Source organism: Leptosomus discolor, chromosome 16 (genome assembly GCF_034619465.1).
Source record: "Leptosomus discolor isolate bLepDis1 chromosome 16, bLepDis1.hap2, whole genome shotgun sequence".
NCBI lineage: Eukaryota > Metazoa > Chordata > Aves > Leptosomiformes > Leptosomidae > Leptosomus > Leptosomus discolor.
The window spans coordinates 6,057,252-6,078,571 of NC_141406.1; the positions used below are offsets into that span (position 1 = coordinate 6,057,252).

Sequence of the window (21,320 nt, forward strand, 5' to 3'; positions counted from 1 at the left end):
GGCAGCAGCTCGGCCGGCAGCAGCTCGGCCGGCAGCAGCTCGGCCCGCTCTCTGTGGTGTCTCCAGCCGGTCATCTGGGGCGGGCAACAGCGAGGGGCACGGTTGGGTTGAAAGGTGAAAAGGGAAGAAACCGACCGCAGCCTCTTTGGTTGGGTTTGGGTTTTTTTTTTTTGCATAAGGTTATGGAGCAACGGGGGGTGTGCAAAGAGCTGGAGCGGGGCTGTATGGTGTCAGCCCCCGGCCTGGTGTCCAGGCGGACTGGGAACAGGGGTATGAAACCGATCAGTGCAGTCATGAGCAACCCAGGATGGGGAGCCTAACTCGGTATGAGCACGGGGAGCAACGGGGCAGTGTCCAGCACTGGCACCCAGCACCGTGGGAGGAAGGGAGCCCCTTGTCTATATACAAATCAGTATAAAATCCTAACGCGTACTAGTGATACAACATAAAACAGGGAGTAGGACTGTGGCAGGGTCCTGGCAGTCGCCACTGCGCCCGGTGAAGTGACCCTGGCCGCAGCCACATGTCTGCGCTCCTCCGCAGGCAGTCAGTGTCCTTCAAAGCCCCGGGATAGGGCTTAGGGAGGTGTCTCGGCGGAAGCTCTTCTCCCAGGCCAGCGTCTGGAGCAGCAAAGGGCTGCTGTTGTGAGCTATGTAAACATAGGAAATGCCGTCGGATCTGTCCTACGTGATGGGGTCCAGGTTAATTAGGAGAGCGTGATCCAGGCTTGCTTGATGGCTTTTGGGATGCTGTTGCTGGAAGACCATGGCCACATTAAGGGCTTAGTGGCTGCTCTTGCCTGCAAAGAACATGGCAGTTGCTTTTATATTGATAGCAACTGAAGCTGGGGCTGCTGGAACTTGAGAGGAACAAACTTTGTCACTTGTGACAGACACCTGTTGTGTCAGATGCTGAGCCTGGAAGAAAGCCAGGAATGGCAGAGGGAACCCTCCGTGTCTGCTGGAGGTAAGGGTGATGAGAGGGGAGTATGGAGGACACAATCACCCCCCTCATCTGAAGGAGTTGGAGGAAGTTGTACAGCTGAAGAAGTCCTGGCTGATCTGGCGTGGGTAGCCCTCCAGCACTTTCACCTGGACTGGATCGAACTTCCAGTAATCTCGGCCTCTCAGGAAATAGGCAAAACCTGTGGGTGAGAGGGGAAGGGTTAGGAGAGACAGAGCTGGCATGTTTCCTAACATTTTTTCTGGTTGACAATTTGCAGCATACACAGTACCAAAAGAGAGCCTGGAAGAGGTAGGAGATGCTGCTGAATTCATTTCACTTGAACCCAGTTTTGTAGCTTACACTGTTTTAATTTTGATGGAAGAGTAAGCAGGATTTTATTGTATCTTCCTGGTGGTTTTAAATATGCTGTCTGCAGGTAGTGGCCTGGCCGTGAGAGGCCAGAGGATGTCTAGGACCTGAACAGGGCTTGTGACAGGGAGGTTGTGAAGACCTGCTGCAGAGCATCTGTTACTGCGGAGAAGCTGCCCTGGGATTTAGGCTCTGAAAGCAGAGGGGAGCCATTCCACCACATCCTTTGGGAGGAGACAGGCCATCACCCCATCTGTCATCCCAAGCACCCTGGCTGTCCCCAGTGTTTCTGTGCCACTGCCATGCTGTCTTCAGCATGGGGCACGTCTGGGAGGACAAGGTAATACCAAAAGCAGCCTGTTCATTCAGAACAGCTGCCTAGGCTGAAGTGTGGGCAGTGTTTCTGCTGTGTTCTCATCACTTCCTTTGTTGGGAGCGGTAACAGCTGGGTAGGACTCTGTGACCATTTCTTGGTCAGGAGTTTGAATTCTCTCTATCAGACACTTAACTGTTACTGAAATTAATAATAATAAAACTTCTCACTTTTATGGGAGAAGCCTCAGTTCCCTACCCACTGGAGGGAGCTGCCCCCCTCTCTACGCTACACCACCGGCATGTGCTGTGGTGGCTGGGAAGTGTCCACTACTACTGAATGTCTAAATCTGCCCAGTTCTTCCAGCTGGGCAGTGGTGTCAGCCTGAGTGCCCACCCCGGAGCAGGCCAAGTCCCTGCTGCACTGACCAAACTCATCCTGAAAAGCTGCATCAATCTCCTGAGGGACGCCACGCCAGTCGGCCATGGCCCGGGGGTAGATGTTGTCCACCTGGCGGGTGTGAGGGTGGAAGCGCCAGTAGTTGCCTCCACTGAAGATGTAGATCTTGTTCTTCTCAGCGCCCCACACCAGAGCTGCCTGCACAGGGGATGCAGGGAGGCCCAGCTCCACAATCGGGGTAGGACCAGATACCCGTCTCTCGCCATCGTAGATCCAGTACTGAGAATCTGGTGAGGAGACAGAAAAGGGAGATGAGGGTTCAGAAGCTCTTTGGTCTTTGATAATTTGGCAGTGAACTGCGCAACCAGTGCCTTGGCAGAGCTCCCAGGGAAAGCTGTGCCTGAGAGGCAAGAACCCCACCAGTGTCATGGACACTGTCACTGACGGGTGCTCAAAGTGCTGTCAATGCAAGGACTTGACTTCCCACCTTGGTCCAGCCCGGAGGGTGTCAGCGCTGGGACAAGGAGGACCATTTTAGCAGCTGTCTTCTCTCTATTTGTGGAAGTTATAAAAAAAAAACTTGGTGGGAGGGACCAGCCTCTACCCTGCAAATTCAGCTCTTGGAGAAGAACGTATGTGGGCATGCACGGGCATAAAGGGGGCATTCAGCTGTAAAGGAGCAAGCTACAGAAACCAGGAAGAAGCCAAGCTGAAATAGAGCCTGGAAGTATATTTCCAGATTAGATTAAAATGGGAATCTCTGTAATTAGCCTACGGCATGTAATACTTTCCCCTTATCTCATTTTAACTCATGGTAGGAGCCTGCCAATTTTAGCACTGTAAGTCCTTGTGTGCAGGTCAGGTGCTAAGTAATCTGTTGGTGCAGGAACACTGCCTGCAGAGCCGCGTGGTGTGCTTTCTGGAGCACTCGGTCTCATGGTGCGCAGATGGGGCGTGCACACCCAGGGCAGCTGGGTACCTACGTCATTCTGCATCCCTGCTATTAAATTTACACTTGGAAAGAGCACTAAAGAAAACAGTGGAACTGAAATGGGGGTTATTGCTGGCCTTGAACTCCAGAGATGGCCAGGAGGAGGTTTGCCCCTGCCACAGGTGATTGGTTTTTAATCCCTGTGGTGGCTGGAGGTGGCCTGGCTCTGCACACAGGCTCCCTGTAGGCTCATTCAGTCTGGGGGTACTACAGAAGCTCCACATCCAGGTCTCTGTGGAGCAGAGAAGTTGCCGGTCCCCTGAGGAGGCCCTTGGGGGCACAGGCGCAGGAGTTTCACAACCAGTGAAGCTGCCTGGGGCTGTCTTCTGGCACAGCACTTTCCAGGACAGCTGGGGAGATGCAACAAGTGTCTTCTTCCGCCTCCTCTGCTGGCGGAATTGCCAGGGCAGAGGCTCAAAACAAATGTTTGTGTTCCAGAGGAGGAGTATGGGATATTGTGGCTGTATCTAAAATAAAAGCGACCCCTCCTTCTCTCTTCCCTCCTCAATATCTGCTAAAATTTTTAAACTAAACAGAGAAGGAAACGAATAACAAGGATCACTGGATTGCTGAGGGTGCCCAGAAGGTTTATCCTCCCAGGAACTTGTTGGGTCCTGAATACCTCTAAGTAAAGGAGATACGTTTCTGAGCTGTCTGATCCCAGTCCAGCTCTTACCTTGGAAAAACCAGATATTGCCCAGAGGGTCCTCGAAGGTGGCATCAACGGAGCTGGGGATCCCCTGCCAGTGGCGGGAGGCCAGAGCTGGGTAGCCATCCTGCAGCTTTCCAGCTCGGAGCCGCCACACATAGCGGGACTTGAAGAAGAACAGCTCCCCTCGGATGGTGGATGCGGCGTCGAAAGCTGCGTCGCAGGCGTTGGGCTGCACAGACTGCCAAAGCACGGCCGGTCAGGTGCTTGGACCTGGGGAGCCCCCCTCGCCCAGGCTGGGTTCAATGGACGGGAAGTCCCTGTGTCCAGGCAACTGTCCCGATTTCAGCCGGTTTAGTTTAGGCACGAGCTGCCTGAAGATCCCCTCCCCGCACACCCCAGGCTGGCTGGCAGCGCCAGCCGTGGGGTCCGGACCTGCGCCCCCACGGCAGGGCGGAAGGCACAGACACACAACCACATGTCAGCCTGCTGCTGGCCTCCTGGTGAGGGCAGTCCCAGCCGTGGTGTTAGAGGAGGACACGGAAAGCTGTTCACTCACCTCCACGTTGGTGATCTCATTTGTTTCAAGGTCGGGCTGGGGCAGCTCTGCTGGCTGAGTAGGGGTTGGGTCGGGATCCGGTTTGGGTTTCCCGTAGAGGTACTGGATACCTTGCTTGTCATCCTCACTCAGGCTTAGCGGGTAGCGGAAGATGTAGAAAGGAGACATCAGTGACTTGGAGACAGCCGTGTGCTGCAGGCCCAGGACGTGGCCAAACTCGTGAGCAGCCACTTGCAGGAGGTCAGTGCCTGCAAAGGGAAGAGATGGGAGATGCTTTTGCCTCCTGCTGTGTGATGAGCGAGCTGTGCCTGCAGAGAGGGTGCCTGCCTCCTAGGCTCACTTCTACCGATTACCACCCACTGACAGTGCACTGAGGTGTGTTGTAGGAGTCCAACACGAGGAAAGAGACATCTGCCTCCACCTCAGTGCTCACAAGTTGTTCTCAAACTCTTCCTGCACAGCTCTACAGCGTGGTTTTGTGGTTTTTTTAAGGAGTCAAAGGGCATAGTTAAGGGATACACTGGTTCAGGAGCACCATGAGTGAATTCATACACTCAGGTATTAGGCTGGGCACGTTGGTAATCTGTAACTTTGTTGCCAGGGACCCCTCTACCTCACTGTCTACCAAGAAGAAAAAGGTTTTCCACACGCTTTTGGAAAGGAGAAATTTGCACGGAGAAGGAAGTCTGGCACGTAGACATAGGTGGTGGGTTGGTAAGGTTGGTTTTTGTCCACCCAGCCTTGCAGCAGTTGTTGGCTACAGCTGTAGCGTATCAGGTCCTGTTTAGATCACACCCACTGTGGAAGATACCAGCATCAGTGAGGGAACACTGGGATTAAAATTGGCTAATGGCTGTTGTCACACAGACAGCAGAGGGAGCTCATTTATTGCTTGTGTGTGGACTGTGTCAAGAAGGTGACTTTTAGAAAGAAATCCATAAAAAATTATCCAGTGTCAAGGCCTGGGCCTTCTTCACCAAACTCAAGTAGATTTATGTTTTAGGAATACATGACCTTGGAGCATCTAGAAAAGGAGAGGGGGGAAAGTGAATTTCAGTATGCAAAACCGTGTCATTTGGCAGGTCTTGTTTAGCTTCCAGTGGAATCTTTTTGAAGTTGATAAATTTCAGGGAAAGTTGGAAGAGAAACACATTAAGCAACAAAGCCTGTGAGCAGAGGCCATTTGTTTACCAGTCCCAGTGTATTCATTCACTCGCCTTCAGCCAGAAATCCTCTGTGCTGCAGTCCAGGTGATGAGAAAGGCAGGGATATGAGTCAGCCAGCCTCGCTGCTCCAAGCAGGATTTCCCTGCTGGCTCCAGGGGAGCCAGTCACTTCTCAGCACCAGGATGGGATGGGACAGGACAGGGGGGATGCAGCTGGGAGGAACGCCTGGGAAGGCCAGAGGGGAAGGTGAACCCCTGTCTTCCTCTGCTGGTCAGCTTTACACTGAAGCGATGAATTTGCACATCAATGACCCAATTAAATCAACACATCTAGGTCAGCTGAAAGTGGGGTTTCTATGTCAGTGATTTATTACACACTTTCAGACACTTCTGTTTAGCTTGGCAGGCTCCTCGCTTCATGCTTTCCAGTGCTGACAGATCTGCTGTGCAATTGTCAGATTCTCCAGGGGAGGTGAACAACACCACGCCTGAAGGAGCTGTGCTGGAGAGCATCACTGTGTCCCTCAGAGAAGGTCTTCCACGTGGAGTCTCACTTCCTGGGTGACCCCAGGGCACACCTTAGCCCTGCTCATACTTCTGTTCTCCCATCTGTAAAATGAGGCTGAGGATTTCCCTGTCTCACTGAAAGCCGAGTCAAGGATTTATCCATGTTTATATCATAAATCTCTTTTCAGCATATTAAATGGAAATTAGCTGCAAAGAGCTTTTACAACATTTATTTATGGAAGATGTAACGGGGAAAAAAAGGCCATGGAATCGGGCTGGATTCTGATGGGAACTGGCATCTGTTTTCAGTTCCTGATTTGCCTCTGACACTGTTTTTGTAGGAGAATGTAGGAAATTCTTCAACAACCCCAACAGAGGGTGAAAAACAGCAGAGCCCACCCTTCCCTCAGGAGCAAAATGCTCCTGGAGAAAGGTCTGATGCTGTGCGGTTCTCATTTTGGTTCAGCATGAGCAGGGTCAGAGACGTAGAGGTCCTGTGCCCCATGCAGAGAGTCAAGCTGGAGTACAACTGACAATGACGTGGGCTGTGGGCGAGCCCATCTGGGCCCTGAACATCAATGTGGGCAAAATCTTTGGGAAACCTCAGAGAGGCAGGGGTTTAACTTGGGCTTCATGATTGTTTCTTTGTCCCTGCAGATAAACTGGGAAGGAGGAGGAGGGGCTGACCTGGGTCAATTTTGGTGGGTCTTGCAGAAAGTGATGTTTTGGGCACTGATCCAGATGGTCCCAGGTGGTATTGCAGTATCTCATGAGATACTGTGACACCACACCCTGAGTGCCCGAGTAGAGAGCTATGAGCTTGGGTCTATTATTAGCAAAAAGAAAAAAAAAAGTCTTGAGTTGATGTGGTGTTGTTTATGGTCAGAGCATTCCCAGGCCACAGGGACAGAGCTGGAGCCTGGGTGGTTTCCCTTTATGGACTTGTCTGAGGGCAGACGGTGAACGGTGCATGCAGAGACTGGGGCTGAGGCTGTCCTTTGAAAGACAACTGTGTCACCCAGTGCTTGAGCCTCAGTTTTCCTTCATCCTTTCCCTGCTTTATTCTAATGGCTCCTGCCGATGCTGGGTGCAATTCCCAAGTGGCAGGGCACGTGGTTGGGCAGAGGAGCTGTCTGTCTTGCTCCCCCAACACAGGAGGAGCCCACCAGGAAGCCAGGGTCTTGGTGCTGGGCACAGGCTTTGCTGTGGCTGAAAGGTGACCAGACAAGACCTGAATACTAACAGTAGGCTTGTAAGTGATGGGAGATGACAATGCATACCACAAAAATGCTTGTTGCCTCTCAGTTTTACAGGGTCCCTGTTCACACCACCAAGGAATCATTTCCAAGTGCACCGATAAGCATCCTGGAGCGTCCACAGCTCCCCTTGAAACAGTACCGTACCCAGGTTGTTCCCAATCGTCCAGGTCTCGTCATAGTCAAAATGGACGTCTCCCTCCCGATGTGTCTTGGGGAAGAACGCGTGTGCCAGGATCCCTCCGGGCCCATCAAAAGGCAAGTTGTCTCCATGCCAGTACCTGGAGGGGGGACACGTTGCACCTCAGACAAACGGCCATGTACCTCCAGTGAAACAGCATCGTACGGCCAAAGGTGGGGAGCCGCCACAAGGGGATAGCAGCTCTCACTCCCATCCCAAGTTCATCCCACCATCCCAGATCAACTGCTCGGAGCCCTCCTGCTTGCCACAAACCCGGTTCTGCATCAGAGCACTGAGGAAGCAGAGCTTGGTCAAACCAAGCACTGAGGAAGCAAAGCTCAGTCACACCAAGCCCTGGGGAGTTCATATGTTTTCTCAGGGATGCTTCTCTCCTTCCCTGTTCAGCTTCCAGCCCAAAGCTGACCATGGAGCCTAAAGAATTAAGGAGGTGACTGCTCAAGACAAGATTAAGTTGACATAGCTGCGTGGTGGGGGGATGCGGAGGGGCAGCCGGCAGCAAACCCAGCCAAACCCTCAGCTCCTCACTCAAGCCAAGCCCACTGTTGACTGACGAAGGAAACCCATGAGAGATGTGGCCACTTCAGAGAGCTGAGGGAGGCACAAGCAAATACACAGCATGCAAATCACATCACTGTTTGGACGGTCTCCACTGCCTTTATTCGTTCTGTGCAAACACGCAGCAGAGGGAAGTCTTTGCCCCTGTGCATATTTTGCCAAAAGTGAATTTCAGGCTGGGAGCCACGATTCATTTAACCAAAAAACTATATTTGTCTTTGGGCAGACAGTTACGTCGTTCAGTCAAGGGACAGGATGGAGGACCTGAAGTTGGAAACTCAAAACAAACACTTAGGAAAACAGCCTGTGGGCAGGAAAATGTAAATATACCAGAAAAATTAATGAACAATCAGTAAGGGTACTGTGCATAGCCAGCATGGAACAGCTGCACTTACACCAAGCAGCCCACAACTGACAAAAAAACCCAAAACCAAAAAAATCCCAGTGTCTGAAAGCAGAAATATGATCCTCCATTTAAGTGCCTAAGTTGCATGCTGGCAGCTCTCTGCTCTGGCTGGAGGCTTGGGGTCTTGTGTGCAAGGTTGCTTGTCTGGGAGGAGGAGAGTGCTGCCCACCACGCTCACCTTGTGAAATCGATGACGATGTCAGCCCGTCCCTCCTGCACCTCGGTGAAGGTCAGTGGGGTCACATCACTCCAGACTTTCAAGGCTTCCTCAATGGTCCTTCTCACTTTAGCTTTTACAAGTTGCCACGGGAACCTGATAATTCTGAGAGACAACAAACACTGGATGAGGAGAGCATCAGCCGCTGTCCCACGGACACTGCTGTCATGAACACACTAGCTGTAGGATCAACGTCACTAGGGCTGACACTCTCTCTCAGCACCAGGACATCTCCAATCCATACAAGCACTGCTCTGGCACCCTCTTCCAAGCAACATATGCAGCGGACAAATCCCATCAGTGTTGAAACCCCCTGGCTGGTGGGCCCAGGGGTGGGCTCTCTGGAGGGCTTTGCAGATCTGTGTTTTTCTGGAGTGAAGTGCTGCAGCGTTTCCCAGGTCTCTCCCCTGTGAGTTGCACCCCCCCAGAGCTGCCTGGGAGTGGTGTGATGGGATTTTTTCCTCAATCTCTGCATCTTTTGCCCCTGGAAACTGGGCTCACTCAGAGCAGCTGCTGCCTCTTCTGCCCTCCTGTAACATAAGCAGACTGTAAGGTTTGCCACAGAGGGAACTTTCTTTCCCTTCCAGTAACAGTGTTGGTGTGTGTTTGTCTCTGCTGTGTTTCTTTCTTTTAACACTGTTGAACAAAAAAAAAAAAAAAAAAAGGGAAGAAGCCTTTCTGTTATCTACAGTCCCATAACACTATAAGGAACTGTCTCCTGCACTTAATTAAACAAAAGATGATTTACATGCTGTCAAGGTCCATACGAGTGTGCTCACTTCTCCACTCATGCCCCTGTGGGTGACTGGGGAGACAGCACAAGAATTTGTGAGACCTCCCGCTAGCCTGTTGGGCAGATTCACCACTGAGAATGTGTGGGGTGATTTGGGTGAAACTTTACACTGAAGTCATGTTTATGGAACATCAGTAACAGCTGAATAAAAAGGTCTTTTTAAAATAAACTGTGAGGTGAGCCCACAGCGGGGTAGCTGTAGGGGCAGAGGCATGGCAGGAGAGGGCTGGCGGTGGAGGCTTGGCTCGGCACGTGCCAGGCGTTCGATGTAAGGAAGCGGACATATGTGCACGGGGGTGTCGGTGCGGGACAGGCCGAGGGGTGATGCAATATGTGTTTGGGCAGGGGTGGGTGGGCAGCTGTGTTTATGGGAGTGTGTGCACGAGGGGATGTGGAGGCGCCGGTACGATCTTGGTGGTTCAGCACGAGGCTCCCCTGCCCCGTGGCTGCCCTCCAGCTTTTAGGGTCACATCACAGCACGCCGCGCGCCAGGGAACGTCAGACTGAGAGGTTTGGGGAGGGAGAAGCAAACCAGCCTGACGCCTGGTTTTGGCCTCTCTTACTTGTAGGTGAGATCAGTCTTGTCCCAGCGTCCACCAGAGAGGACGAAACGCTTCTGCCGGTTCCGCCCGTTCTGACCGTCTGGCAACACCGGGAGGTCCGGCACGCCGCACCGGGGTGGGTTCCAGCGTGCCACCTGCTCATCCATACCCACAGGGAAGCCTTTGGCAGGCACACCAGTCCCCACAGCGTTCACCAACGAAGACAGCCAAGGACTCTGCTCCTTCCAGGTGTGATGCTTTCGAGACATGTCCTAAAAGTGAAAAGCAAAGACTTCAGCGTCTGGGAGGAGGCGTCCTGATGCAGAGTGGTGAATGTCTGCCCACAGCAGTCCTGTAGCGGTGAGTTCCACCTCTGCCTGAGGCTGTTTCCCTGCTGCCAGGGCACAAAGTGCTCCCCACAAACATCCTCCATTCCCTGGGCTCTGCTGCTCTGAAGCCAGGCCACACCTGGGAGGCACTGTGTCATGCCATGGCACCCCCTAAGCGCTGGGCTATTTTTGGTCTGCTTTTCCTTGGCAGCTGGCCGGCAGGAAATGCTTTTGCAAGCTGTGTATGAGAACCAGACCCTTCAAGAACGAAACAAATCACTAGGGAGTAAATTCTCCCCCTTTGCCCCACATCCTTTAATCCCTCATGGCCCCGGGTAGAGGTGATATTAATGGGAGGAAGCCTTTAGTCCCCAGCACACAGTTGTGCTCCCCGTTGTTGCTTCTGTCATGTCCCCTTGCTGTCCTGGCATGGTGAGCAGGCTCTCAGCATGGCTAGGGGACATCTAAGCTCGAGAGCAGGACACACAGATCTGGGGGGTGACTTAGCCCAGCCCACAGGGCAGAGAGCAGCAGCGACTGTCCCTGCAGCTCTTATCACTGCCTGAGGTCACAGATTCTGCAGAGGGAGGGCCAGGAGCATACACCCTTGACTCACTGCGCCTGTGACTTGGGGATAAGATCACCTGGGCACACGCACACTTAGTTAGGAAAGCACGGTTCCTCTTGGCAACATTAATTAATGCTAATTAGCTGACTTCCATTGGTTTCCCACCCGACAGCAGGACTATGGGGCCACCATGAAATATGAGCCAAGTGTAATCCCCAACCTGCTGTCAGGCATGTGGGGCGAGAGGCGCTCGGTCCCTGTGGCACCAAGCTGCACAAGCCAGAGGTCCAAACACAGACTTTTTTTGCCTGATTCTGTGCAGGCAAATTTGAAGGTATTTGAGCAGCAGGAGGAGCTGAGATGCAGCAGTGATGCATCTCTGCTTGGACAGGCAGGCTCCATCCCACAGGATTCCAGAGTGAGGACCTGAGGTTTAGGGGTCCCCTTCCTTCCTCTGCAAAGAGCTGCCTTCTTCCAGGCCAGGTCTCCTGGCTGCCCTGCCGGGGACATGAAGGTCAGGATGGCATGATGCCAGAGCTGCCATGATGCCGTGTAATCCGCGTGCTGCCGCCACTCTGTTCCCTACAATGAGCCCATTCATGCAGGCTGGAATGAAGTGTGAAGCCCTTGGCATTAATTCCACTACCGAGCTCCCAACTCTGCAGTGGCCCCATGCCTCTGAGCGATGCGCAGATGGACAAAGGAGCCAGGCAGGTCACACAAGGTGCAGTTTAGGTGTCCAGCTTTTTGTGTGTCTGTCACCACTCCAGCCTGCTGTCTTGTACTCCCCAGCCAGCCAGACATCCCTGGTGGCTTGGCACCTGCCAGCCTTTGCCTTAGAAACCATTGAGCCATCCTGGTGTCCCAGTGCACTTTCACACCCCATGGGAACTGCACCATCAACAAGTGCAACGAGAGAAAGCTGGTTTACCTGAACAGCACAGCCTACCCAAGCCACCAACCATGGCATAGAGAATCCATCCTTTAGAGGAAGGAGGGAGCATGGGCTGGCCTGTCCCAGAGGAGCCTGTACCGGGCTGCTCCTGCTGAATGCTGGAGCCCTGCCAGGTCAGAGGTACCTGTCTCTCTAAGAGCCGCTGGACACCCTACCTGGGCTGGCAGCTAGTGCCTGCAAAGGACAGCTGGCAGGAGGAGCTGATCAGGTTCATGTCCTGGTCAACATCTTGCTCCCAGCCTTGATGAGACCCTCTGCCAAGCACACAATGGCAGCTGTGTTACCAAAGCCCAGCCTGGAGGGCAGCTCGCCTCCTTGTTCCTGGGTGCACTCAAGAACACCCGCTGCCACCAGAGGCAGGTCCTGCTGCCTGAGAACATGGGGTGATGAATGTGTCTGGTTTCCCAGGACCAGGAGGTGCAAGACAGCCGCTGCGAGGCCCGTGGGGAGAGTGGAGATGGACCCTGAGGACAGCCCTCGCTATGGAACTGGGAGCACCGGGAAACCCTCGCGAGTTACCCAGGTAGGTGAGCGGGTTGAGGTGACCCAGATGGGCTTACTCCTGGTTTTATTGTCTTGGCTATGCTAAGTACATCCCCACGGTCTCCTGGGAAGGCCAGCTGTTGCCTTACTGGCTGGGGGCACTGGCATAAATTGGGTATTATCACTCTCCTCCAAGTAGGAGCAGAGAGAGGAGGAACTGCCTGTTTCCTTCTCACCCCAAGGAATCCCATGTTCAGAGGCAGACCAGAGGTAGGTTTTCTCTTTCCTTTTTGGTTAGCTTAAGGCCATGGTCATGAATCCCAGCTTCCAGCCATCCAAACCCCACCTTGCCTTAGGCAGCACTCTCCCTGCTCTTGCCTGCCTGCCCTCTGCCAAGACCCGACGCTGGGAGGGGACACAGCGTGGCCCTGTGAACAGCTGTGGGTGGAGGCAGGAGGCAAGACCTGCCCTGCTGCCCTGTGTGTTCACTGTGCCCCTGGACAAACAGCGAGTCTCTCCCTGTCGTCACTGCACTGACATTAGCACCATGGCAGGAAAGGGCTGGAAAATGCCACTGCAGGCGCAGCCGACAAGGGGAAATGTGACAGGCAGAAACCACTTGCCAAACAATGCTCAGGAGACACGTCAGGCTGGAGATTTTGGTCTCCTTGGCTGGACACACCTCACTGCAGGCACTTCCCAAGGCTTAGATAATGTGTCCTCTCGCTGAAGGCTGCATACTTCCCACCCAGTGCTGAAGCCACCCTCTCTTGGGGAGATCCTGCTTGGTTCTCCCGAGCTGTGGTATAATGCCCCAACTGTATGCTTAGGGGTTTGTTTAGGGCTGTGCTGCTTCTGAAGCTAGTACAGACCTGTGAAGAGAGGATGAGGAGGGCACTGGCTGCTGGGTAACTTTCAGGGAATTCTCACTCCTCCCATCCCACAACCAGAGGGGAAAGGATTACCAAAGACAAAAGCAAAGGAAAATCCCTGCAACCCAGGGCAGGTGTTCAGACCAGCTGAGTGCAGAGCCAGACCTGAGCCTCTGGCTAAGTGCGTGCAGCCCTTGCACTGCCCTTGCCATTATAACCTGCAGTCAGGGGTAGCTGCTGTGCATGGGAACAGACAGTTTTTAGCCAAGGGAAGATGCCAGGGCTTTGCAATAGAGACTGAGCAGCAAAATGTCTGCACAACACGAGCTCAGACGGGCAGCCAGGCCTGAAACCAAGGGTCGAGGAGCAAAGCTACACAGAAAGAGGGCTGTGCTGCAGGCTGGCCACAGCTCCTCGCAAAGAAAGTGCCTCTTCCGGCAGCCTGGTAACTGAAAGGCTGAGAAGGAACAGGAGGGAAAGGACAGATCCCACGGGAGAGCAGAAACCACAGTGGAGGTACAGACTGCCCAGTCAGTTCCTTGCAGCTTTATCAGCCCTCAAGTTCTGCGATACAACAGCCATCACTTTTGGGTCTGCTGAGGCCAGATGAACACCAGCCAAGCTTCCCAGGAAGTGTCCCAGCCATCCTGAGGAGCCGGGAGCATCTTTAACCTCATTGTGTTGGGCAGCACTCACCCTCCAGAGCCTCCCAGGAAGAGAAGCAGCTGGAGCAGCACAGCTACAGTGGAGTATCAGCAACGCTGTATATAAATAACCTCAAGAGTGAGGCCAGTGCCTGGTACTGACAAACCCAGGCCTCTCCTCTGCCTGGGTCCAGCCTCTGCTGCCTGCCCTGAACTTAAACTTGTCTCCTCCGTTGTGTACCTAATTACCTGGGCTCCTGCCTGCTTCTGCAGCACAGACATGAAAGGAGATCCCCCTCCCCATCTGACGGGAGTGACTGGGCAAGTTACAACCTGAATCCCATCAGTCTTGGATACTTCCCCTGTCGTTGGGGGCTGTTTCCTCTTCTGCTAGAGGATGAGCTCATGGGCTTTCACCCCACCTCCCTGTCCCTTCTGCTGCTACTTTTCCATTTCTCCCTGCTTTTTCCTGTTACTCAGAGCATTTGTCGAGGCCCTGGTGTTTGTTGCCTCTTTGGCTAGTAGCATTATCCTCCTCCTACCTATGAGCCTGCACCTTGGAGCAACTCCTGCCTTTTTCCACATGTGGTGAAGGAGAGCAGAGATGCTTTCTCCTGCAGTTCTCATGTAAGACAGTTCTCTCACTCCATTTCTGTCCACTGTCAGGTGGCTGTGCCCCCCAGGGGCTCTGAACCCCCTTAACAGGCTGCAGCAATGTTCCCACCTGAAATCAGCACTGTTGTCCTGATGCACAGAGTACCATGGCTGGCCTTTTTGGCCAGCCTTCCTCTCAGCCCAGCATGGATTTGCAGGGGTTGGATTTGAAAGTGCAGCTACAGCTGATGGTTAGTGGTAAAACTGGAGCCAGCTTCACTCTAGTCAGGCTGTATCCCAGAAGCAGACTGGCCTTGGAAGGTGCTAATGCTGCAGCCAAAATTTCACAGCAGAAACAGATGATGTTTGTGGTCTGGTCAGACCCTGCGCCAAGTGTGCTCCTGGTCAAGGCGCTGTTAGAGGAAACAATGGAAACTTGGTGGAAGCAATGCCCAGGCAAAGCCACCATATTTATTGATCCTACCTCTCCCAGAACACGGCAGAGTCTCCCAACCCCTCTAACTATGAATTCTTTGCTTACACAAAATACTTCAGCTACAGGACTGGCTCCTTTGAGCTGGGCTGCAGCCTGGTCCCACTGCAGACAGACAGGGAGAACGCAAAGGCTGAGGCCAAACTTAGGCCAAACGGGAGGTGCTGCAGTGCTTGGCCGTGCATGCACAGTTGGAGGTTCCTCTCCACTCACTTCCCATACTCCGTGGCACCATCATGCACTACCTCCTGGGGCCTGACAGTTTGTTTCCGGATTATTTGGTGGTAGTTGTTGTTGGCAACGAAAAAAGGAAAATGTTTATTTTTCCTAAGCAACATGGAACATGAAACATTACAGACTGCAAAAGTTTATGCCCACAGACAAAATGAGAAGACCCAGGCTCTGATGTAACAAGAGAAAGCAAATGAATAAACACTGCAGGACTATTTTTATTGTCAGACACTTTAATTACGTGACAGTTTGTGAGTCTAGTCCATCAACAGCACCACGAGCAAGCTGCTGGTGTCACCCAAGCAACAGTTTGGCAGAAACAGGAGTACTTAAAAAGCAAACAAGCCCCAGGGTGGCGGGATAGCAAAAGGTTTCAAGAGCCCCTAATCTGATGACCTAGAAATCCCCTTGAAACTAAGAAACTGCTCTAGGATGTGGTATACTCCAGGCAGAGGAGGAAGGGGGTTGAGATGGTTTGTTCATTGTGTAATTACATCCAAGCCAAAGTGAGCAATGAGAGATCAGTGCCCAGCCCAAGGACAACAGCCAGGACCTCTCCCACTTTGTACGGCCACCTAGCACAGTGCCGCCCATTCCAGAGCTGAGGGGGGATGTTCTACCCTCAGGGAGCATACACTGCTCAGATGTGCAGGCTGGGATCTCCAAACCCACAAGACAAGCACTGTCCCCCTTGCCCAGCTCCTAGAGATGTCTGGGGGTTTTTCCCTCTCTGCTAATTTTCAGAGCCACTTTTGCGAGGTGCTGATGTCTCTCGCCTGCCCAAATCCCACTAAGAGGAGGAGGTCTGGTCACCTGTCTGTCTTTGTGGGTCTCATCTGCACCAGGATCTCAGGGAACCTCTAAAAACATGTCAGTGTACCTCAGTGAACCCCTGAAGTGCTCTGCTTTTAATTTTGCTGGACAGCTATATGCAGACTCAGCAGTGCTTCCATTCACATTACAGGCTGAGCTATCCCCAGTGTAAGTATTATCCAGGAAACTTTCATCTACCTGTCTGCATATTTGGGATTAGTATGAAAGAGCTGACCGTGTCTCTGGTGTGAAAAGTCTCTGCAGGACAATTTTTCCACGGAAGATTCTTTTTAAATGAGACCTATACAGTGCACCCTTCCTCTGCTGAGCCCCCCAAGCTATGGTGCCAGGGCAGGGTACACATGGGGGAAGCAAGTAAAGTGCAGCGTGAGCTGGAGTGGGGGATGCTGCCCCAAGTGCTTCTCTCGTCCCTGCTCTCTTCTCCCTCCCCTGTCCACTTTGCCAGCTGCACACCCCAAGCCTTGCCACACTGCAGGGTTTGCATGTGCGTTGCATGTCAAAGCACAAACACAACAAACCCGCTGGAGAATAACTGCTTACATGTGTCTTGAGTCTCTCCCAGAGCAGAGGATAAACATGCCTAAAATTACCCCAATGCTCACTGCAGTATTTAAATAGCCAAATCAAACCCTTCCTGCTGGAGCTGTCTGCGCCCTGAGCGAGGCAGGCGGCCTCGGGGGAAGGCAGCACCGTGCTTCCAGCGGGGAACCTGCTGGGTTCAGGGCAAGAGCTGCAGGATACAGCTCCCGAGGGATTATGCTGGCAGCTGGGAGGGTGCCCGTCACTTCTCCACTGAGAGAGAGTTTCCCAGCAAATGGACTGACTTAAATTTCCCAGGGGAGCTGAAAGCAATGCAGGAATTCAGTGCGTGTGCGTGCACCGCCCCGAGGACTGCGGATCTTTTGTTCTCAAGTTTTACAGTGGACACCAGACACAGCCTGTATTCTGCTCTCAGTTTTCTCTTTCTTTCTTTAGGCATTAATGTAAAAGTGAAGGAGATCTACAGGGTTTGCTACAAAGAGCACAGGTCCTTCTGCAACTTGGCCTGTGTTGCCTGGCTTTAAAATGCATCTTAGCCCTTGATTCCCTCCCCTCTCCGCTACTGCCGTTGTGACTTCTTATTAGAGCACCAGCCAGCCATAGTGCAGCACCCTGCTGCACCTAGGGGGGTCCTTGCCCACCCCATCTACTAGCACAGCTCAAGGAAGTCACTGTTGTCTATCTTGTCGGAGTGTGAGTCTCTTTTCTCAGCTCAGCCCCTCGGCTCATTTCTCATTCATCATCTGACAGCGAAAGGTGCCCAGTCAGGAAGTCAGCTGCTGTTAGATGTAGGGAAACCTCTCTTTGTGCGGAGAGACTCAAAGTAGCCAGAGAAATGAACATGCAATGGCATGGTGGAGCTCTCTAGTGAGAGAGGGTAGAGAAGGGCTGAGGCCTGAAATGCATGCACGGGCGTCAGCCCAGCAATCCCACTTCAGCCATTCTGCACTGACAGACGTACCCCCACCGGCAGAGCAATGGGGTGCACTGCTGTCAACTTACTTATGTCATGTGTGAGCGCAACCACTATGATGCTGGCTTTACCTCAGGCAGCAGAATAACCTTCAGAAGCCTTGACACCAGATAAGGAACCCAAAAGGGCAGCTATTTGGGATGAGAGAACTGCTCTTTGAAAGGATGGGAAATCATCTGTCCATTTCCAACCCCAAACCAATGCAGCCACCATCTCTGCAAAGACTGAGCGAAATGAAATACATCGATCTGAAACCCTGAGCTCCACATGGCTGGTCAAACACACAAGCACAAGGCGTTCCTGAGCAAAACATACCTGTAGGAGCGTCACCTGGAGTTACTCCAGCCATGAGGAAAGTATTAGCACTGACGATGCAGAGCATTAGCCTGGGATGAGGGTGAAACCATCTCTGGGCAGCAGACTGCCAACTGGGGAGACCTTCTTCGAGTGTGTGGTGGTAGATTAGCTGGACCAGGAGCCTGAGCAGACCTGGACTCCTGCATTAACTCCATGCTCTTCAGCAGTTTGGTGTATTCCCCCATTCAAGGGGAACTGGCCAAGGCAGATGAGCCCCAACAACCTCTGCAGTCAGTCAGCAGCTGCTGCCACTGGCAAAATGAGATGAACAGTGCACGTCGCAGCTGGACCAGACCCAAGTTCAGGTAGTGTGAAACTCAGGCTGGCTCTCCCTTCCCCAGGGATCCCGCCCAGGTCCTCGCTGGCAGCAATACCAGGACCAGAGGCTGTGCAGGTCCCTCCAGGAGCAGCAGCTTCACAGCTTGCACACAGCAGAGTGTGAGGCACCCGCCAGCCCAGCCAATGTCCCTGCAGGAACCAGCGGTTTCCAGCTTTACACAGGTGGAGCTCTGCCCTCCCAGCCCACCACTTGATGTGTTCAAATGAGGGTGAAATCTGCCAAGCAGTGTCATAACGGAGGTGCAGAGTGCCACCGCCTGAGTGCCTCACCTTCCTCAGAGGCAGAGCAGAGCCAAGCACAGTGACATTTCGTTTGGAATAATACCAGCACTTTGGGGGCCAAGGCTGCTCTGTGCCAAGTCCCAGCCCACAGCGTATTTAGCAGCCAAGTTAGAAAGTACTCAGATGACAGAGCTGATAATAAAACCATCGACAGAACCTGAACTAATCCCCTTGGGCTGCTACCGGGCATTTGCTCTGTCATTATTTTATGGCACACTAGCGAAGCGCATGTATATAATAACCCAATTACGCACGCACACATTCCCAGCACAAGGAGCTCTCTGTCTGCCGTCCCCCGAATCCCTCGCAAGCCGCTGCTCTTCTCTGGCAGCGACAGTCCCTGCTGCTCGCAGCTCCATCCCAGGTGCTGGGATCTGGCAGGCATGTGCGGGAAGAAAGAGCCCTGCTGCTCCCCTCCTGCCTGCGCGTTTGATTCATCCCTTTAGTCTCGTCTCCCCGTTAACACTTCTCGGAATTGCCAGCGCAGCATGCGGGGAGGTGTTATTAGCAGGCAGCGAGTGCTCTGCTGCCTTTAAAGGAAGGGGGGATCCCGTGTCCTCTCGTAAACCCTCCTCGTCCCGCTCCCTGTTTTTCCCTTGCTCGCTCCGCAGAAGGGCGCCCGCCTGTGAAAACTCCCCCAACACACCGAGAGGAGCGAGGATGCCCGGGTGGGGGGCACCGCTGGGGCAGGGGCAGCCGTCCCCTGGCCGGTGACCCCCGGCAGCGCATCGCTGCCCCTGCCGGCATCCCGAGGGCGGCTTGGCGGAGCGGCGACGGGATGGAGCGTGGGGGTCTGCCAGGGGAGATGCTCCCCTCGGGGCTGTACCGGAGAACCCGGCGGGGCAAGGAAGAGCTGGAATTCGGCTGGAGACACGGAACAGCCGAGGCGGGGAAGCACCGGGTGGTCCCGACTCACCGGCTTGTGTCGGCGGGCGGGAGCGGCGGGAGCGCAGTGCAGCAGAGCGGCGGCCAGCAACGCGGCGGCGGCGGGCAGCGGCGGACGGGCCATGCCGGGCGGCGGAGCGGGCTCGGACATGGGGCGGAGGGGAGTCAAGGGGGGTCCCCGCTGAGCCTTTTATCCCCCCCCGTAGCCGCCTGCCCTCCTCCCCGCGCCTCCTCCCGCTCCTGCCTTTTGTTCTCCCCGAGCCGCGGCTCTACGGGCCGGGGGGACACGGCCCGGCGGCATCGCGGGAGGGGGGGGGTCCCGTCCGTCCCGCCCCGCTCCGCCCCGCCGCCGGGGCGGCGGGGCGGAGCGGGGCGGGACGGACGGGACCCCCCCCCTCCCGCGCCTACCCGGCCCCTGGTCTCCGTGTAACCGGGTGCAGGCTGTGGAGGTCCCCCCCCCGGAGCCGCGCCTGACTCCCCGCGGGGTGGATAACTCTGCCTTGTCGCCGGGTTTTTGCATCAGCTGCTGGAGTCACCTAAGCTCGGGTGTCACTGCTTCCAGTCCTGCAAACTGGTTTCTGTCCGGATTGGGATGGCTTTAAACGGGGCGGTCTAAAAGTGTCTTTCACCTCACCTGCGTAGGGGTACCACGGTCCTCTCAGACCCTCAGTGCCCGCCGAGACCTCTCCGTCTCCACTGATCTCTGGGTTTAACGCACAAAATGTGTCTGCGTCCCTGCTTTGCCTGTGCAGGGCTCTGCTGAAGCCGTCCGTGTGCGCCTAGCCCTTCCCTTCCCGCTTGTAAGAAAGCTTTCCCAGTGCGGGATGCTGAGGGAGAGGAAGGAAGGGAGCAGCCCCCCATTTTGGAGATGCCAAAGCCTCCATCTGCTCAGCCACCTGGAGATGGAGGCAGCAATGCACGGATCTGTTTTCTCGGTTCCTGCTTCTATGGGAGAAGGCCTGGACTGTGTCAGCATCCCCTCAGTAAACTGAGTTTAGCTGCAAATTGTTTCAAGAAATGTATGCAAATAAGAAAACTTTGATCTCCAGCTGCCTGGGCTGGTGTGCAGGGAGTGGGTAAGGCTTCCTGACATCCCGGACTGTATTACTGTTTTATTTGTCTGTGATCAGATGTTCATGTTTTGTTTTATGGGAACCATACTGGAGATGTAAATACTGGGTACGGTAAGCAGATGCGAGAAGAAAGAGCCTGGTTGTGGCCATGCTTGGAAGGTGCTGCAGTGCATAGCTAGCGGGCTGTTAGCAAGATGTCCTTGCACTGGAGCATATTCTGAGGCCTTACTTGTAAGAGCGGAAAGCGAAGGAAGGAAAAAGCAAAAGGGAAGAAGCAAGGAGCTGGTGTTCACGGGGCTCAGACTTTACACTGTGGAATTTACCCTTCTGCTATTCTGGCTGTGCCCTGGGAATGCAGAGCAGATCCTACTTTCTTGCCTTGCTTTGAGCCAGACAGCTGGGTCCCAGGGAGAAAAGCTTTCCTGCCTTTGTCTCTCTTTTCTTTAGTGTCTTTTCTTTGACTGCTGGTGTCTCTGGGAGCTCAGTGCCTTCCAGCCCATGCCAGTGGAGCCTGCTGGTGCCTTGGGGAAGCGGGGAGAAGCGTGGGAGCAGCCTGTGAGGCAGCGACAGGCAGTTTGGCTTTTCTTAATAAAGGGAGACTTGTGAAGGGGGTGTTCTGGGAAACACGGTCCTTGCAGGGATGGGACCGCGTGTGAGAACTGCTGGCTCCTGCCAAGGCACTTAACACAAAAGAAAGTGCATGGTGTGTTTGGGATTACAGATATTTCCCAGCCAAGCAAGTAGACGTTTAGCAGCAGGATAACGGCCCATTAGGTGGGTTGGGGGCTTGCGTGCCCACTTCTGCAGAGGGCCCTGTGCACAGCCTGCAGAAGTCCTTTTTGCTAGCGCTCCTGTGCTGGGAGCTCTCTCAGCCACTGTCTGTCCATGCAGCCCTCACCCTACCTCAGTCTGCAGCTTGCTGAAAGTACAGAGGCTGCTGGCAGAGGAGCACAGGGCTTCCACCCCAGCCAGCCCCGGAGCACTGACAGCCTGATGTCTC

General features: G+C 54.0%; 1 protein-coding gene across 2 annotated transcripts; it reads right to left on the reverse strand.

The window, feature by feature from the left end:
• Window positions 1–1,010: 1,010 nt before the first annotated feature.
• Window positions 1,011–19,398, reverse strand: MMP11 (matrix metallopeptidase 11). Of its 2 annotated transcripts, none has more exons than XM_086474278.1 (8): window positions 19,279–19,398; window positions 9,890–10,140; window positions 8,495–8,638; window positions 7,301–7,434; window positions 4,226–4,473; window positions 3,694–3,907; window positions 2,056–2,313; window positions 1,011–1,144 (listed from the first exon to the last, which is right to left on the reverse strand). In XM_086474278.1, exons 1-8 carry the CDS (start codon window positions 19,396–19,398, stop codon window positions 1,011–1,013), a joined length of 1,503 nt encoding a protein of 500 aa, XP_086330404.1. The 2 variants fall into 2 exon arrangements, with proteins under 2 accessions (XP_086330404.1, XP_086330405.1); XM_086474279.1 differs by having other exon boundaries at window positions 3,694–3,898; window positions 19,279–19,371.
• Between the last annotated feature and the right edge of the window lie 1,922 nt (window positions 19,399–21,320).